The sequence below is a fragment of the Ptychodera flava genome, chromosome 6 (assembly GCF_041260155.1).
Source record: "Ptychodera flava strain L36383 chromosome 6, AS_Pfla_20210202, whole genome shotgun sequence".
In the NCBI taxonomy this organism is placed as follows: domain Eukaryota; kingdom Metazoa; phylum Hemichordata; class Enteropneusta; family Ptychoderidae; genus Ptychodera; species Ptychodera flava.
Genome location: NC_091933.1, coordinates 38,927,251 through 38,943,441, shown reverse-complemented (window position 1 = coordinate 38,943,441; position 16,191 = coordinate 38,927,251). Strand labels below are relative to the sequence as shown.

At 38.3% G+C, this 16,191-nt stretch overlaps 2 protein-coding genes across 2 annotated transcripts in view; both read left to right on the top strand.

The window, feature by feature from the left end:
- LOC139134490 (uncharacterized) overlaps positions 1–1,708 on the top strand; it is a 34,071-nt gene extending 32,363 nt beyond the window's left edge. Inside the window, exon 51 of the mRNA XM_070701349.1 lies at positions 33–1,708. Within this exon, the coding sequence (XP_070557450.1) occupies positions 33–298 (266 nt within the window). The 3' untranslated portion in view covers positions 299–1,708. The remainder of the gene's footprint in view (positions 1–32) is intronic.
- Positions 1,709–2,535: 827 nt separating this feature from the next.
- Positions 2,536–15,732, top strand: LOC139134489 (potassium channel subfamily K member 15-like). Its single transcript, XM_070701348.1, has 3 exons — positions 2,536–2,782; positions 6,325–7,029; positions 15,596–15,732. Exons 1-3 carry the CDS (start codon positions 2,536–2,538, stop codon positions 15,730–15,732), a joined length of 1,089 nt encoding a protein of 362 aa, XP_070557449.1.
- Positions 15,733–16,191: the final 459 nt, after the last annotated feature.

Below are 16,191 nucleotides of genomic sequence, written 5' to 3'. Positions count from 1 at the left end.
AACCTTTTCCACTGTCCATTCACTTTTTGAAGGAGTTTCTCTTGAGTCCACCTGGTCATCGTCAGACATTGTAAGCGTTGGCTGGAGTCACGTGTTCCGGAGCAACTCTTCCTTGATCTACGAACTGACGCTAAGCACAGTGCAAGCTGGAAGTGATATAATCAAATGGTACATGACACGCCAAACTAGCTATGAATTCTTTGGAGCTGAAAAATCACAAAACTACTACGTCGCTATTACAGCTGTGAATGAGGCTGGGCTGTACAACACGTACAATGATGTCATTTCATACGGTTAAAATACTAATAGTTAATAATTAAAGTTACTCAAGTCTGTCTGATTTGTAATTTTGTTCCGTATCAATATGATACTTACAATTTGTATTTTTCCCGCCAAGTGTTTAAACGTTTTTGCAGTATTATCTTCAGTCAAATACTTATTAGCGGAATTTGTAACAACACTCAAAGTAATCTAAAAATATCGCTCAGGAAAGACGCATGCAAAACAGTGAGAAGACCAGACTACGGCGAGACAATCTAGATACTCCTATATAACGTACTTGATAAGTTAAGAAGCATTCTCACATTATTCTTTGCATGTATGTTCTTTTCGCACTTTTCGGTAGTATTTAGACTGTCAACTACAATTTATCCTCTTATGTGAGGACTTCCATCATAAAGGAGCTCACGAGTTTACTTACTTTATAAGCAGTCACGTCACGTCATCGTAGAAGTTTTCATATTCAATTTGTAGGCCAAAAACCAGCAGAACCCATGAAAGTGTTACATGTATGAAGTCGGGCTTTAATCTTACTATTCATGTAAAATCAACTGGAATACTGGCGCACTTTTAGTGTTGTAATACATTCAATTTGTAATCTAATAAATCAAGGTTTATTCAAGAAGACATTTTGTCTCTTCATTAAGAAGTATGCAAGCATACGTCATGGTATGGCGAAGAAATCCCGCTCAGTGAATGACCTTTGACCCGACAACTGTTGAGTTCCTGTTGATCTTCTATAAATAGGGACTTTCTCTTTGTCACCTTTCTTATCTCGTATTTCAGCTGTCACTCGTGGGACAGGGTGTGTTCAATCGATGCGAAAGACATGACATCACTGCTTAGGAACTTATGCTTCATACTATTTTCTGTTTTCACTTATTCATTTTGCAAAACAACAGAGAAAATACAGGAAGCGCAGACAAAGTCCTTCATACGGAGATTGCAAAGCAAAGTCAGAACTCTCATTGCTACTGATATTAAACAAAATGTAAAGTATAGACAAAGCGATTGAACAAATCAAAGTACGAATTAACATGTCAAAATTGTTAAATCAATCTTACAGGTCTTGAACGATAATCATAGATCAAATTGTGAATTACCATTCAATTACTCATGACAGCTTATCTACAGTGACAAAGTTGCCGTTTAATAGCACATTTTCATGTCAAAAATTGCCGGTTTTTGCACAATTTTATATCCACAAAAAAAGGAGGTACCTGGTTATGAAACAGTAAAACTCACAAGGTCGAATTATGATGCGACCTATGTTAGCAACAGCTTCGTTGTCTTTTAATGCAAGCTATTATGTTTTAAAGCAGTTTTAAGCTCTTAAGCATGTGTTACAGACACTATAGTGCTGTCGTTTGCCAAGTCCACTCTTTGTGATTGGAGCTAAAGGTTTTTGTTTACCACTTATACAGCATCATTGATAAGATTATAAAGAGTATAAGTGACTTTGCAAATAGTGTAAATTTGCAGGAAAAAAATCAAATGACGACGATTTTTTTGTGGACGAATACATTTTCTAATTAATTCTACAACATTGAACACTTAGATAATACAAGTACACATGATGCGACAGAAACATAGCATTAATGTCAATTCAGTCAAATGTTTCTTGGTCACCTATTTATCATTGTGATCAAATGTTTTTAATGGAAATATAAAATCATAAAGGACTGAATGAACTTGAAACGGAGGGCAACACTTTTACTAAGCTTCGATAAACGTAAATGAAGCGTATATTTACTAGGCAGTATTGTTCAGTTGTCTGCGTGGAGTCATTCGTACAGAATAGTTCCGGTCTAAGTCTTACTCCACAATTACTCGTCAACATACACTAATATATTTTGTGACTTGATTTGTATGCATTGCAGTAACGTCTTCGTTTTGTCCATGATTTGTCAAAGCCCCAAAGTAATCCGTCAATTTCAATCAACCAAATAACTACGACAAGAATTTGGCGAAGTGACACAACAATTGTCGCATTTCATGATTAAAGACAGCGCCTCGGGCTGATCACGACTTATGGGGTGCGCTGGTGACAGGAAAAGGATTTTGAGTGAAATGTCACCAAAAACCAGTTATTCAGTCGGTTAGTTTGCCAGTCAACCTGCAGTTTGTTCGTTCGTCAGAATGACAAAATCCAACGATATGTCCTCCTCTAGTAAGTGTCGTAGAGTCTCACTAATATTTAAAATCAACTTCTTGTTGATTGTTCTGTTAGCTGGGTACCTGTGTCTTGGTGCCGCTATGTTTCTGTTCATTGAAGCGCCTCATCGTCAGAGCGTAGAACTTGACCGGACCGAATTGCGACTGCAACTTCTCGGATCATTGCGAAGTTTGAGGAACGTTCACCAAGAAAATTGGACATTGGTAGTCGACGATGTTATCGAACTGCTGGAACCCGTCATTGAAGATTACACAGCTCCGTCCACATGGCGTGAATGGAACTTTGCTACCTGTCTTTATCTGACGGTCACTGCCATCACAACTATCGGTAAGTTAGAGGTCAAATAAATGATTTCACAAAATGATTTTACAGATTTTATTGTCCGTCACGTTTCACTGAGATACAACGAATCTTGTTGAGAGGGACATGTGAAAGCATCAGTGATCAGATTTGGTGTGATGTGTGCTTGTAATCCTTTTTGCAATGTATGCACTTTATATATCCACTTTAGGGAGCGTTCAGTTATTATGGCCGGGGGTCGGCCGGCAAAATCCAGGGGGGGTCACCTCAAATTTAAAAACTGCAAAGGGGGGGGGTCATGTATTTTTCAAACAGCTCAGGGGGGGTCACTTAATTTTCATAAGTATCCGTCCCGTCAAAAAGCAGTTTCAGTGTTCAGAAATATTCTGGGAGATAAAAATGATTCGTTGCATGATTTCATTCTCTCAAGTTATTCACCTGTAAATCTGAACAAAAGTATAATTATCTGTCACATGAACATCTTGACTTGACAACTCTGAGGCTTGTCTTATTGCAAAATCAAGCTCACTGCACTGAGGGCAATGAACAATTCCTATTACTTACATATTAGAGATATAGCAAGTTTTGTCAGGGAAATTATTTAACAGTTACCTGTACTGAGACTACTAGTACCATGAAAAGTTAAATAATACTTTTAGGTGAAATTCCAATATCATAATTGTTGTCCACATCTGAACTTTTAAATACCCTATTTGAATCAAGTACATTTGTATCAATTATCAAACACCTATAAAAGCACAAATTAATTTAGTTTAGCATTTAAAAAAATTATTCTTAGTTTTCTCATAGACTCCAGTGTATAGTGAATCAGCATTTCGGTGAAATTCCAAAATCTAATTTCTTGCACACATATCAACCTTTAAATCTAGGCTAACTAAATACTTTAAAAATTATTATCAAATGTCTATAAATACACAGATTTTGATAGTTTTGTATTGGAAAAAATTATTCATATTTTCCTCTTAGACTCCCACGTACAGTGAATCTACATTTTGGTATAATTCCAAAATCCAATTTCTGGCGAACACATCCATTTGTTACCACCCTAATCTAATCAAGTACATTGATATCAATTATCAAGAGTACATAAATACATGGGTTTACCTATTTTTGTTTTGGAAAAAAATTATTCATACTTTCCTCATAGACTCTCAAGTATAGTGGATGAACATTTTCAGTGAAATTCCATAATCAGATTTCTTGTACACATAATATGCACCTTTAACCATCATACATGTATTCTAATCAAGTACAATTATGTTAATTATTGAACGTCTGTATATGCACAAGTATACCAAGTTTTTCATTGGAAAAAAAATTATTCACAATTTTATCATTGACTCCCATGTATAGTGGATGAACATTTTTGGTGAAATTCTAAGGTCAAAGTTTTTGTCCACATGCCAGTTGTAACAACCCTATTTTATTTAAGTACATTTATGCAAATTATCAAATATCTATAAATGCATAGATATAGTTTTGTATTGAAAAAGTATCACATAGATTACTCATACATGTATGAGAAAATATATGTATACCATGTATAGTCACAGAGTAACATCAGAGTGGCAACAGCTATTGTTTAAGGCGTGAAGCGGTTACGTAACCTCTCTTTTCTGAAGAGTGCCTACCATGCATCCTTCGGTAATTTTCGGATTTTCACCAATTGTTAAGCGAAAGTATGTTCGACAAAGTTTGTGTTGTTGTTGTCGTGTGGTGCTGATCGGAATTGATGTGCTGGCAAAAACGGGAGTGTTTTGAGCTTCAGGAAAGTGGGTTTTACCGTTTTAAAAATTCCTCTCATACTTTTATGAATATATAATGAGTGTGTTTGAACCAAATTTGAAAGTCTTTTATCGATACTGTCTATTTTTACTCAATGGTTTACGGTCAGTCATACCGTCTTTTACACGTGCGTCAAGAAAGGACATGTTTATGAAACTGCTGGCGTGTTATGTTTTGATTGGCGTGAAGCAGTGTTTCTGGCCTGAGAGCTCACAAAGTAACTATGGTTGCTACGCGACTGGCAGTACGATGCCATCTCGTCGTATGTTTCACATAATCTCGTGTAATTATCAACCACAAACAAAAAGCCTCCAAAAAGTCTACACCTTTGAAGCTCATTTTAATATGAAAAGCCAATAGTCTACCGAGACGACCATGGAACAAAAGGCATGCAAGTGTTGCCACTCTGTTCATGTTAGTCTGTGGTATAGTGAATCAACATTATCAACAGCTGATTTTCAATTAAATCCAAATATCAAAATATGTACACACGCTTGCGCAAAAATATTGCGATCCACCAGTAATTTCTGTCCAACCCCTTTGAGGGGTAATTTCAAAATTAGAACAAGTCAGAATGGGAAATCTGAGCATTAACACCTTTTGAGTTTGTAAGGAAGGTCATTTGAAAAAATCTAAGGTCTTTTTTGGGGGGATTCTATCACTCCATACCCCTGAGGTGTTTGTGTGTGCAGCTAATTTACTCAAGCAATGAGGGGGGGGTCATGAAATTTTTGTCATCTTGAAAGGGGGGGTCATCAATTTTTTGGTACAATGGGTAGGGGGGTTCACTTATTTTGACTGATGGGCAGGAAGAATTTGCCGGCCCACCCCCGGCCATAATAACTGAACGCTCCCTTATAAATTTGATAAAACAGTGGTTCTAATTAGGAAGACAATTGGCAGGGTCGGGTGAAAAAAGGCAGCGTTAGACAACAATTACAGGTGAAAATCACCCACTGCTTAGACACACTTGCCACATGTGGTATATTTTCCACTAAGCTAACCTTTCCCTTGCCTGCTTGTGTCTCAGAGACAATATTACCGTTATATTTCCGCCACTTTGGTTATGCTATCCCTGTCGCTTACAAGTTACACCTTACTGAGGTAAATTTTATATCAAAGTTCTACCTTCTTTATCTTGCATCCTCTTCATTTTGAACTTGTATCTAAGAATGAATCTAAGAATGAATCTTGAGGGTTTGCGCGATGCATAGTTGGTCTTTTGTGGACTTCCACTTACGTTTCCGCTTTATTTAGTCTACACACATTTTACCGTAGTTTGTTTTGACCGACGATTTTCCACTCGCTATGTAGTCTTTCCTAGCGTTTATTTTCCCACATATTAATTTAAACTTAACCAACGTTTATTAAGTTTTGATTTTCGATGGAGGTCCCCAGTATAGAACCGAAATATTGATCGGAAAATGTTTATTGAAATGGAAGCAGTTTCTTACTTGCTATCGAACCATCTTCCATTTGAACATCAAGAGAGCTCAAAATGTGGTTGGACTGACATAGCTCTAAGACTCACAACCTAAGTGAAGATATTTTCCAGTTCTGAATTTTCAATCAAAAGTATGCACGGGAACCTATAACTCAGTGGCTAACTCCTTGGCCGACATAAGTTCATGAACGTAAGGACTCGGCTCCATGCAGCCTACCACAACTTACACTATGAAGACGTGGGTGAACTCAGCTGGAATTCGGACGCGAACAACTTGACGTTTTCTCTGAAACATATTGTTTTGTTTTTTGTATTACAGGTTACGGTGATATTGCACCGATGACGCAAACTGGCCGGATTGTCATGCTGTTCTACAGTTTAATAGGAATACCACTCAATTTGATATTTTTGTCGAATTTCGGAGATCTCCTTTTCAAACTGACCCGCAGAATATTGAAGAAGATCATTGGAAAGGATACAGAAAGTGCTGGGTCAGGCAGTGATATTGAGAGAAAAGACGTCAAAGAATGTGAAAACGAGGCTATCCCGATGGAACCTATTCATACTCTGAAAGATGACAAGTCAGGGCAAACAGACAAGGGCGACACAAGTAAAATGAAATCTCGCAAGGACAGTACTGATTCATCGGACTTCGGGATTGAAGGCAATGTCCTCGGCATACTCTCAGTTATTTACTTACTATACACAGTACTTGCGGCGTTGTTCATGTTTTACACAGAACAGGATTGGACCTTTATAGACGCTGTATACTGTACATTCATATCCTTGACAACCATAGGGTTCGGTGATCTCATCCCAGGGGGCGGTACGCTCAAGGAGTATTCGGTACTAAGACCGGTAACGTACCTGTTCTTTACCTACGCCGGCTTGATAATTCTGTCGGCCACCATCCATGCATCTCCGGCTAAGATAAAAAGTGTGGCTAAAGCGATGAGAGAAAGGGTTCAAGAGTTTACTTGCAGTGATATTCGCAGTACGTGTAGACCTTTCAGAGGAACAATCGGTATTGACCTTTCACCAGTTAAATTCTTATCTAACGTCGAATGGACAGTAACTGAAGTATGGTACTGGGACAGCGGGGTATATTATTTTTTGTTAATTCACTCACACATAAATCGTTGCTAGGGATAGTAATAGCTAAATTTATTGGAACCGTCTGTTCAATACTTGATCGTCACCGGCCATTCATTTTACACATAATCTTGATGCCTTACATTAGAGAAGAACTGTCATTTAAGAATAAAATAAGATGTGCGATCACAACTGTATGAACATAGAGCAAAGAAAGAAACCACTAAAACGATATTCAAACATTGCTGGTCCGAGATTACCTCATACCTTGAAGAGCTCGAACCCTATATTCATTAATGCGCATGCTCCCAGCACTTTAAACCTGTACAATGCTATAACTATCGATTTTGGAGACAAGGTTCGTTGCTCTGATCAAAGGCAACTTTTATTTTCAATATCAACTTTTTTATTCCTGGTTGACGCCGTGACTGTTACTTAGTCTCTCATAGCAACCAATTAGGAACTCAACTCAACTCTTTGAATTCTGTTACACGGATCTTTTTATCACCGCTCTTCTATTTTTCTATTTTGTAAACATTTGTAGCCGGTCGGGAACTTTCATTTCTCTATTTTTATTTTGTCGCCGTTATAAATAAAAAGAAGAGTTTCACTTGAAGAATGCTATAAATAAGTCAAATAGTACGCAACTGAACATAGCTTGCATGTGAGAAATAAAGTAATTTTTACAGCAATGAAACATGTATATATTAAGTTGGATATTAACTTTGTAGTGACATGATCTACCATGTTCAAGGTTACGTAGGAGTGGCTTTCGAAATCCCACCTCAGTGATGAGTGTGAACTATGACTTTTATATCTTGCGTCATTCTACCGTACTTGTCCTTAAGGTTCCAAAACAAGAAATTGACCTTAAATATACAATTCTCTGGTGGTGAATAAGCTCTGAACCCCCATAAATTGTACATTTTTGAAAGTCTAGATATAGGGGAACATTTTGGTCACCACAGTGGCACCATTGTTTACATAACTATCATGTGACAGGTAATTTGCATAACCTTTCAAAAATCGTTTTCCCTGTGTTTTGTCTATATTCTCCAAAATATCTGGATCAAACTTGCTGAATACAGGCTGTCACAATGCTCTGTTTAAGTGTGTCTCATATTTTTTGTATCTTGTCCGTTTTTTGGAGCACAATTGTAAAGAAATCAACTAACGTTAAATTCACCGATCTAGAAGTTTTTCTGGCATAAAAATTGTTTTAGAAGGTTTAAAAAATCTGAGACACGCTATGAAAGATCCTTAGGACAGCTTGCACTCACACAAATTTCAGCCTTATATCTCAAAACATTGAAACAAAACATAGGGAAAACCGATTTTGAAAGTTATGCAAATTACCTGTCACGTGATAGTTATGTAAACAATGGTGACACTATGGTACCCAAAATGTTCCCCTTTATCTGAACTTTCCGAAAATATATAATTTACTGGGGGTCTGAGCTTATTAATCACTAGACAATTGTTAGCTTAAAAAGGCCAATTTCTTGTCTCGGAACCTTAAACTGATCAAAAAAATGAATGTCATAGTTCACATGCACTCATTACTTCGGAGGGACTTCGAAAGCCACTTCTACATGACCTTGAAGTTGTGTTTTCCGTGACTTTCTCTCAAAATATAGTAACTGCATCATAGATTAGTTGCTCCCAGGATGCATCGCTCTTATCCGTATCGCACCATATTGCTCGGAGATTTTGGAAAGGGATTTCCCAAGACTGGCATGCAAGGACGGTGGATGGGAGCCCCGCAGTGCAGTGTGGGTAACCAAGACTGATGTAGTCTGGTTCCCTGACCCATTTCCCCGGTAGAGGGCGTGGGGAAAAATAGGGACCCTATTTTTCCCCCACGCCCTCTACCGAAGAAAATGGGTAAGGGACCAGACCAAGACTGATGTAGATGTAGCTAAGTCGAGGCAAAGTCTAAAGAAATCGCAATCGGCATATGTAGAAGAAGATGCAAACACGAGGAACAATGCGTACCGATAATGTAGTTTCCCTAAACCAGCGTTGTTCTTTTGTTTGTGTGAAGTCATTCGTAGATTTTAGTTCCGCCCTTTGTCTCGCCCCAGCTTTTAACCTACAATCAACTGTCATTATAATTTTGTTCGTTGATTTGTGTGTATTGCTGCAACGTTTTCGAATGGTAAATTAAGTCACCTTTCCTAAGGGTCTTAATCATTTGTGAATTTCAGTTAACCAGATAACAATAAAAAGAATTTGGCGAAGTGATATTTCAATCGTGCCATACCATGATTATAGACAGGACTTGAGGCTCAAGATGCCCTGATTGAGATGCCGTTCTGTCAGAACAGAAAGAATTACCAAAAGTCAGTTGTTCAATCAATTTGTTAGCCAGTCACGCATTTTGTGTGTAACCGAACAATATAGAAGTGGGCAACGACGGCAGTCGGTTGTACTTCTGACGCGCTGGCGCTCACACACACAAAAATCGATGCAAGTAGGGACTGGTTATTGTAACAAGCTGTTCATTTTATACACGACTTAGTCACCGTATAACAGAGCAGAACCGTCTCTAAAGAATGACATGATTCTCCGATCAGCACAATTTAAATAGACAAAGAAGAAGAAAATCATCAAAACAATACTAAAACGTTGATCTTCCGAGACCATGCTTGAGAGAATGAGACCCACATGTTTAAAATACTTTATTTCTCAATTACCGTATGTCTGTTGTTAGGAGACTCGGTTCGTTGTGACAATCAAAATCGACGGTTTGTTCTTTTGTTTTGGTTTTTTGGTTTTTTTTCATTTGCAGTGGTAACTTTTTTATTCAACGTCGCCGCCTTTAAAGTCACTTTCTACTTGATATCAAATAATTTGGCACTATACAATTCTTTTAATTTTGTTCAATGGCTCGATCGATTGTTTCAAAACACTCGAATAATGTTTCAAAAAAATCGAATAATCTGTTGCTTGCCAATGGGCGATAATTCTGAGCTATTCAATATGTACCTATTGTGTTTGTTTATCAAGATTATTACTACCCTTTTCAGTAATAGAGCGCGAAGCCACTGCACTGAACTGCAATAAAACTGCTCACACTAATTAGTTTCAGCTGTAGCCAGCTGGCAAAGTCGACAACATTGTATGTCCCATGCAGACAGTTTGTCTGGGGAAGTTGAGAGAAAAAAAAATTGTACATGGACCAGTGCATGGTAATGTTACATTGTATCTTAATCTTGAACACAGGGTGCCAATCGTAAACTCTCATTTACAAGTCGAGCCTCAGACAGAGCTAGTTTTGCCTTTGTACAAGCAGACTTTTTGGTCTTTATACTATTTTTACTGTAATTTGTAACAAACCTCATGCAGAATCTCTATCGTGATTCGTCAATTTACGGTCACGTGGTGTGCGTCAAGTTGGTGCTGACACATGTTCCAAAACTGTTAACCGGTTAACAATAGACAGAGTGGCAACGTGTATTGTTTAAGGCGTGAAGCGGTTACGTAACCCATCCATGTTCGCCTCGCCTCAGGTTGCTCTCGCCTCTCTTTTCCGAAGAGTGCCGACCATGCATCCTTCGGTAATTTCAGCTATAATTTTCGGATTTTCGCCAATTGTTTAGCGAAAGTATGTTCGGCAAAGTTTGTGTTGTTGTTGTCGTGTGGTGCTGAGCGGAATTGACGTGCTTGCGAAAACGGGAGTGTTTTGAGCTTCAGGAAAGTGAGTTTTACCGTTTTAAAAATTCCTCTCATACTTTTATGAATATATAATGAGTGTGTTTGAACCAAATTTGAAAGTCTTTTATCGATACTGTCTGGTTTTACTCAATAGTTTACAGTCAGTCATACCGTCTTTTACACGTGCGTCAAGGAAGGACATGTTTATGAAACTGCTGGCGTGTTATGTTTTGATTGGCGTGAAGCAGTGTTTCTGGCCTGAGAGCTCACAAAGTAACTATGGTTGCTACGCGACTGGCAGTACGATGCCATCTCGTCGTATTTTTCGCATAATCTCGTGTGATTATCAACCACAAACAAAAAGCCTCCAAAAAGTTTAACACCTTTGAAGCTCATTTTAATATGAAAAGCCAATAGTCTACCGAGACGACCATGGAACAAAAGGCATGCAAGCGTTGCCACTCTGTCAATGTTTCTCTGTGCCATTGACTTACGCAGTTTAAAAGCGCCGTCTACACATGCGCATTTTTGGAACACGCGAAAGAAGAAGGAGATACCGTTTGCGGCCGAGACCAGTGAGAGCAGAAGAATTAATTGATTTTTTTTTCAGTGAGAAATGGAATGAGGTGTGTTACAAAACACATCTTACAGTAAATGAAATGTGTTTGTTTGTTTGTTTTCCCTCAGGCCTGAAAGTTGCCAAACAGCGGCATCCTGCTTGTTTACGGACGACTTTCCCTCACCGCGCAGCCAGCAATTGTGTGTACACAGTTATAACTACTCTTGCTGCGAATCCGTAGCCTTTGCCACTCGGGTAGCTTGGTCATTGGAGTGGCCACTCCCAAAAGAACATGTCAAGGAGTCGCAGGGCTCGTTTTCGCAGCAATAACTACTCTAGCTTTGCATGGCTGGGCTGTGTGTTACCGGCGTTATACGGCCTCCCACCACGCCGGTAACACACAGCCCTCAGCCTGCCACGCAGAGCTATAACTACTCTTACGTGTATCTAATGGTTTCATCAAAGAAAAAAAGATGAAATCTAAGTTTATAAAATATACACTCAACATCAAACAACTATACAAATCACTATATAGATATCGTTATGTGGAGCCGAGCTTTACAAGTCAGTCAGTCTCCATGACAGCGCACGTTGCAAGGGTTCATAGAGAGTTCGCCGACTTAAGAGTTCGTTGGTACAGTTTGCCGAATCATTGATGATTGAAAGGTCTCCTCGATCTCTGATACACAATGTTTACCCATCCAGTTTTTCTTAACTGAAGAGAAATATGACTATGGGCTGACCCTGTTATATCCGCGTCCATTGTATGTTAAATGCGTTTCATCACCACTATCCGCACATCATAATTGTTCCCTCCGACTAATGATACTCGAACTCATTCTCCGTCCAAAGGCTTGCCAACCAGCCATCCGTTTATCCTTCCCATCCGAAAATCTCAAAAGTGACCATTTCCATTCCTGGTACACTTTTAAAAACTTGTTTGAAGCTTCGCTGAGCAAAATAATATAATTTCTGTATCTGATCATGATAACATCGCCCCTCCCCCTCCTGTTGATATGAGAAAGGAACCGCCCGCCAACTCACCAAGAATCCACTTCGAACACTTATTTGCACTCCTTAATGTCATCAGTATGTAAACGGAACACATGGATACGATTTCAGATTGAACACTAAAAATTTCAACTCAGGCTCAAAGTGTGACTAACTTTAATGCAAAGTCCAAAAAAGTCCAAATTGGTTAAATTTTCAGAAGAGCAAAACGAAGAACAAAGCCTTACCGGGAATCAATAAGCATGCGCTGTGTCAAAATTACCAAGTGGCGATCGCTCTTGTGTTTGTGTGAAGTCATTCGTATATTGTAGTTTTGCCCTTTCTCGCCCCAGTTTGACCCCTACAATTACATACTGTCATAAATTTGTTACGTGATCTGTATGTATCGTTGCAACGTCTTCGAGCGGTCAATTAAGTAATCTTTCTTAATCTGTCAATTTAAGTCAACAACATAACAATGAAAAGAATTTGGCGAAGCGATATTTCAGTCGCAACATTTCATGACTACAGACAGGACCTCAGGCCCAAGACGCCCTGATTTGGATTGTCCTTTCTCACCGACAAAATAGGTGAAATGTCATCCTAATATCAGTTATTCGGTCAGTTGGATAGTCGGTTAGACTGTCTGTGCGTTCTAATCAAAGGTCGAATGAACAGTGACAGAAGCAGCGTTCAGTTGCAGTGTGGTGTGTGAATTTTCTTCTGAAACATTCACCAAAAAAGTCGAAGCTAAGAAAAACATTTATTGGTAACCTGCTATACAGTTTACATGCAACAGTGCCAATTTAAGCTTGTATTAGAGAAAAACTGTCACTCAAGAATCCAATGAGTCAATCACCACAGGACAAATAGAAAATAACCAGAAGGATACTTAAGCTTTGATGGTGCTAGGCTTAGTATAAAAAAAAATGACATTTATGGGGTTCACAAGGGCCTAGTCTGTTTTGGCTAATGTGAACGGCCCTATTATCATGCTAGATATGCTCATGCTTTCAAGAAATGATCACCGAGTTAAGTCATCTTTCCAAAGGGCGTTCATCCTCTGTATAGTTCAGTTAACCAGATAACAATATAAAGAATTTTTCACGTTTCGAAATAATAAAGGAATGAACAAATGTAAATTAGCCATACTTTAGGATTTTGACTTCGCGTATTGTCTCAATTCTGTGAAGATTTCAAAAAGCAAACGTACCTTTGAAAAAAATGTTCTTATTTTAGAATCATTTTTGCTTTACAAAAAATGCATAAGATTGACAGCATGGGAGTCCATTGAAACAGCATGAAGACTTGAGTGCTGACGTGATCTCTCTCTCTCTCCCCCCCTCAGGGATAAATCCTTCAGTATTTGATGTCAAAAAAGACGACAAAGAAAAAAACAAAAGGTATCGACTTACTCTAATATATTTAATGCATCAATAATCAACAGCTTAATCATTGAAAGTTGCTTAATGTAATAAACCAGGCAGGTAGCCATTACATTCGTGATAGCTTATAACCGCGGAGTGTCAGACGTTACATGTAAAGCTACTATTCCCTTACATGGACATGTATATATATGCGTATTAAAATTTTCGTATACATGTATATCTCATCTTCAATTTTTAGTTTTTGGACATATTTTGAGTAAAGTACAGAAAGCTGTTTCAATCGATATCAGATCTTTTAAGTCTTTTAAGTGCTTCTCTAACTATATTGATCTTTTCCATGAAAATATAACATATGATTCTGCAGTGGTCTTTCCTTATCATATTCAAAACGAAACCTTGTTAGACCCCCCCCCCCCCCATATTTTTATTTTTTGTAACGTCGTCTTACGTGTGATTCAAAACTGAAAATGTGGTTTTTTCATCATCCCGCTAGATTTTGTTTTCAGGGTTACAGGTATAAAGTCAACTGTAATCTAAACATGCCCATATATGATCAAAGGGGCGTTCCTTGGTATTCAAAATACCCAATGTGGGGGCGCTGTTTTTAAAATCTTAAAATCTGTGATTGGTTAGATTTTCTCTTTCTATGGTAACTGTGGCAAAATTGGAACAGGTGACAGTATACCTTTAAGAGCAGAGAATGCAGGACCCGTGTTAAGCTGTAGTACAAGTCAACATCATCTTATGGGGTATGTTTTTGTATTAATTCTACATTTAAGGTACCCTCAAGACAGCAGTAATTTCTACCATGGGAAGAATGTGACAAAATGTTCTGGCGTGCGTTGTCCACAAGTTTTAAAACAAGTATTAAAGCGAATATAAAAGTGCCACGCGGTCGATTCTCGCTTGAAATATTGTGTTAAGAGATTATTTTCTACATCGAGAGGGGGTAATAGCAAATGGGGAGGATTTTGGTAGATAAGTACGTTTTGTTAGATAGTCTTACAGACGCACAAATTGTACCATAGTGAAGAGGGTATCTACATTTAATTTTCTTTAACTGGTCAGAATCCGTAAAATCAAAGTATACTTGTCGAGCAAATAGCCAAATTTCATTATATTACTGTGATGTTTTACGATTTTGCAAAGTATCAAGGCTCTGTCCGATGTCCATCTGCAAAGACCCTCTCGAACAAGCATAACTCAAAGTATATCGTCAACGGAACTATTACTGCTATCTTATTTCGATATTGCCGTTGATGGCGTACTGTTATATTCGTCTCAACTATAAGTGATGACACCCTATCTGTGTGGATTGGAGGAGAAATTGGACAAAATGTGATTTCATCGAACCTATTGAACTGATAATTTTGTCCCCGCCAAATGAAAAAACATAAGATTTTAACAAGTCAAACGATTCAGTGTGTTTTTCAGAGGATTGGAGATCAGACGGTGTTGTTGCCCGGGTGGCAGTTTCGTTGACATCTGATGCTATTAATAGAGCTATTCAATCGATCATGGTTGGCTGTACGATGCCATACAAAAAGTACCATTCATACATCTTGATATATTTTACGGTCCTAGAAAATAACAACGTGATGTCGTTAAGACATTAAGAATTTGATAAATTAAATTTCGTTTCGTATGGCTCGGTTTGTAAGATAGTTCATGGCGTGCACACTGGATATGTACGCAGCTAACACGATTAATTCATTCATCCTCTCTTCATTCCTAACATTACAACACTCAACAGCACCTACTCTAGCTCAAAAATTGTCTGTTAACGACGCCTCGTTTTCGTTCAATTGGAAGATTGTGTGTGATATTTCCATCTTCGTCGCACTGTACCGTATTTGTTGCAAACGAACTGTGAGACGAACTTCTTCTGAATGCCTGCATTCCAGGAATCACAGTCAACGTTGTCAAAGTTCGGCACTCGGCCAATCATGAGGAAAGTGACGCAGGGAACGAGAGGCCAATAAGATTAAGTCAAGTGACTTACAGATATGAGGAAAAGAATCCATATGGTGATATGAAATAGATATGCCGAGAGTCCAGTTGTTGAATGTATTTTTAATGTACGTGACGGTATATAAGGTATGCGATTAGCTCATTCAATTGCACTGACTGTACTAGATCATGTATGGTTTCACAAATAGTTTTATACTGAAATGTCATCTGCACCAAAACGATCAACCATGAAGTACAAAGTGGATTCCCTGTTGATTAGGCCGCGTTCACAAATAACGCTGGCGGGCTGGAGGAATCGCGATTGAAATCTTTTTTTTCAGATCCTCCTCAATACCCTAAAAAATTTTCATGTTCCCCAGTCTATACGATCAAACATGTTCAAGTCCCCCCTCCAATTACCATATAACCGAATATTTATTGGGGATGCACGCAAAGAAAAAATAAACATGTATTGGGCAGTTCTGCTCGCAGATGTTCAACACCACCTGTTGTTAGTAGTTTGTAGAGCCATATTCCTAGGCAAATTATT

Coding starts and splice junctions, on each gene's coding strand:
- LOC139134489 (XM_070701348.1), top strand. CDS start 2,536: ATGTTTCTGTTCATTGAAGCGCCTCATCGTCAGAGCGTAGAACTTGAC. Junction 2,783..6,324: donor CACTGCCATCACAACTATCG/GTAAGTTAGAGG, acceptor TTTGTATTACAG/GTTACGGTGATATTGCACCG. Junction 7,030..15,595: donor ACCTTTCAGAGGAACAATCG/GTATTGACCTTT, acceptor CCTGCATTCCAG/GAATCACAGTCAACGTTGTC.